General features: G+C 37.3%; 1 protein-coding gene across 2 annotated transcripts in view; it reads right to left on the reverse strand.

Annotated features, from left to right (window-relative positions):
- Positions 1-285: 285 nt before the first annotated feature.
- LOC116843992 (probable phospholipid-transporting ATPase IF) overlaps positions 286-1168 on the reverse strand; it is a 7754-nt gene continuing 6871 nt past the window's right edge. Inside the window, exon 5 of one of the 2 annotated variants that reach the window (XM_032815027.1) lies at positions 286-1106. In XM_032815027.1, coding sequence (XP_032670918.1) covers positions 899-1106 — 208 coding nt within the window. In that variant the 3' untranslated portion in view covers positions 286-898. The remainder of the gene's footprint in view (positions 1107-1168) is intronic. The other variant, XM_032815033.1, reaches the window with a different exon arrangement.

Consider the following 1168-nt stretch of genomic DNA (forward strand, 5'->3'; position numbering starts at 1 on the left):
AATTTTGCTGCCAAATTGCCGCCAAATATGCGGCAGAGCTAGTTGTCGGATAATTGCTGCAAAAACCGCGCAGAACTTGTAGCGATTTGACGGCAGATTGGCGGCAGAAACCGCGCAGACTTTGCTGCGCTGCAAGCTTTGCGCGGTTTTTGCTGCAAATTTGGCACTAATTGCCCGACAGCAAGATCTGTCGCCAAAACCGTAACCTAAGATGACTATGGTTTTGCTGTGGGTTTTTGATCAAATTTGCTGCCAATCTGCGCGCAGTCTGCGCTCAATTTGCTTACTGGGTAATGATCTTTAAAAAAGTATCACATTGAAATCATAGTATGAAGTCACATCCTAGGTAGAACACAAAGTTATATAAAAGTCAAAATGACATCAAATGATATAAAAGTGATGTCATTTTGATGTCAAACAATATTCAGGACAATTTTATGACATTTTGACATCAGACGATTTTCACAACAATTTCATGACATTGATGTCAAAATGATATCATCTTGACATTAAAATGATTTTGTGTTCTACCTGGGATTGTAATGAAACATGATCATTACGTGTTTTTATCTGGAGATGTCCTACGGGCATTCTTAGAACTCTTTTGAATAGAATATGCTGAGTATATTTTCAGCTCTGAGACGTTAGTTTGTTACTTTTAGCATGTCTTAAAAAAGTATGAGGAACACAATCTGTCAGGATTCTGTATATTCAAGTTCTTAGAACGTCCTTAACATGTCTAAAATGCATCTCTGTGCTGTTTAGATAATAACCAGTCGTGAAATGATCACATTGTGACGTACTAGTAAGGTCATTTGTGTGAATATTAAAAAGGCAGGTTAATCACATTTCGATGTTTGAGAATAATGTTGGACTAGTGAACAATTATTGTTAATTGTTAATCATTGTCGACTTCGTCGTTATGATCGATAGGTTGTGGATGTTCTTCATTTTTTCGAAGAATTTTCAAAGGTCTATAAGTCTCATATGTTATTAATAAATAATCGGGTATCATACAAACTACAATGACGACTAAGCTGATTAACCAGAACGAGGGTGACATTAATAACATTTGGTAGACCCACAGCATGTCGCCGTCGTATTTTCTGGAAAGACACGAGCATGAGCATGAAAGAGAGAGAGAGAGAGAGAGAGAGAGAGAGAGAGA

Source organism: Odontomachus brunneus, unplaced genomic scaffold (assembly GCF_010583005.1).
Source record: "Odontomachus brunneus isolate Ranch 3 - 2012 unplaced genomic scaffold, Obru_v1 Obru_scaffold_003, whole genome shotgun sequence".
Taxonomy (NCBI): domain Eukaryota; kingdom Metazoa; phylum Arthropoda; class Insecta; order Hymenoptera; family Formicidae; genus Odontomachus; species Odontomachus brunneus.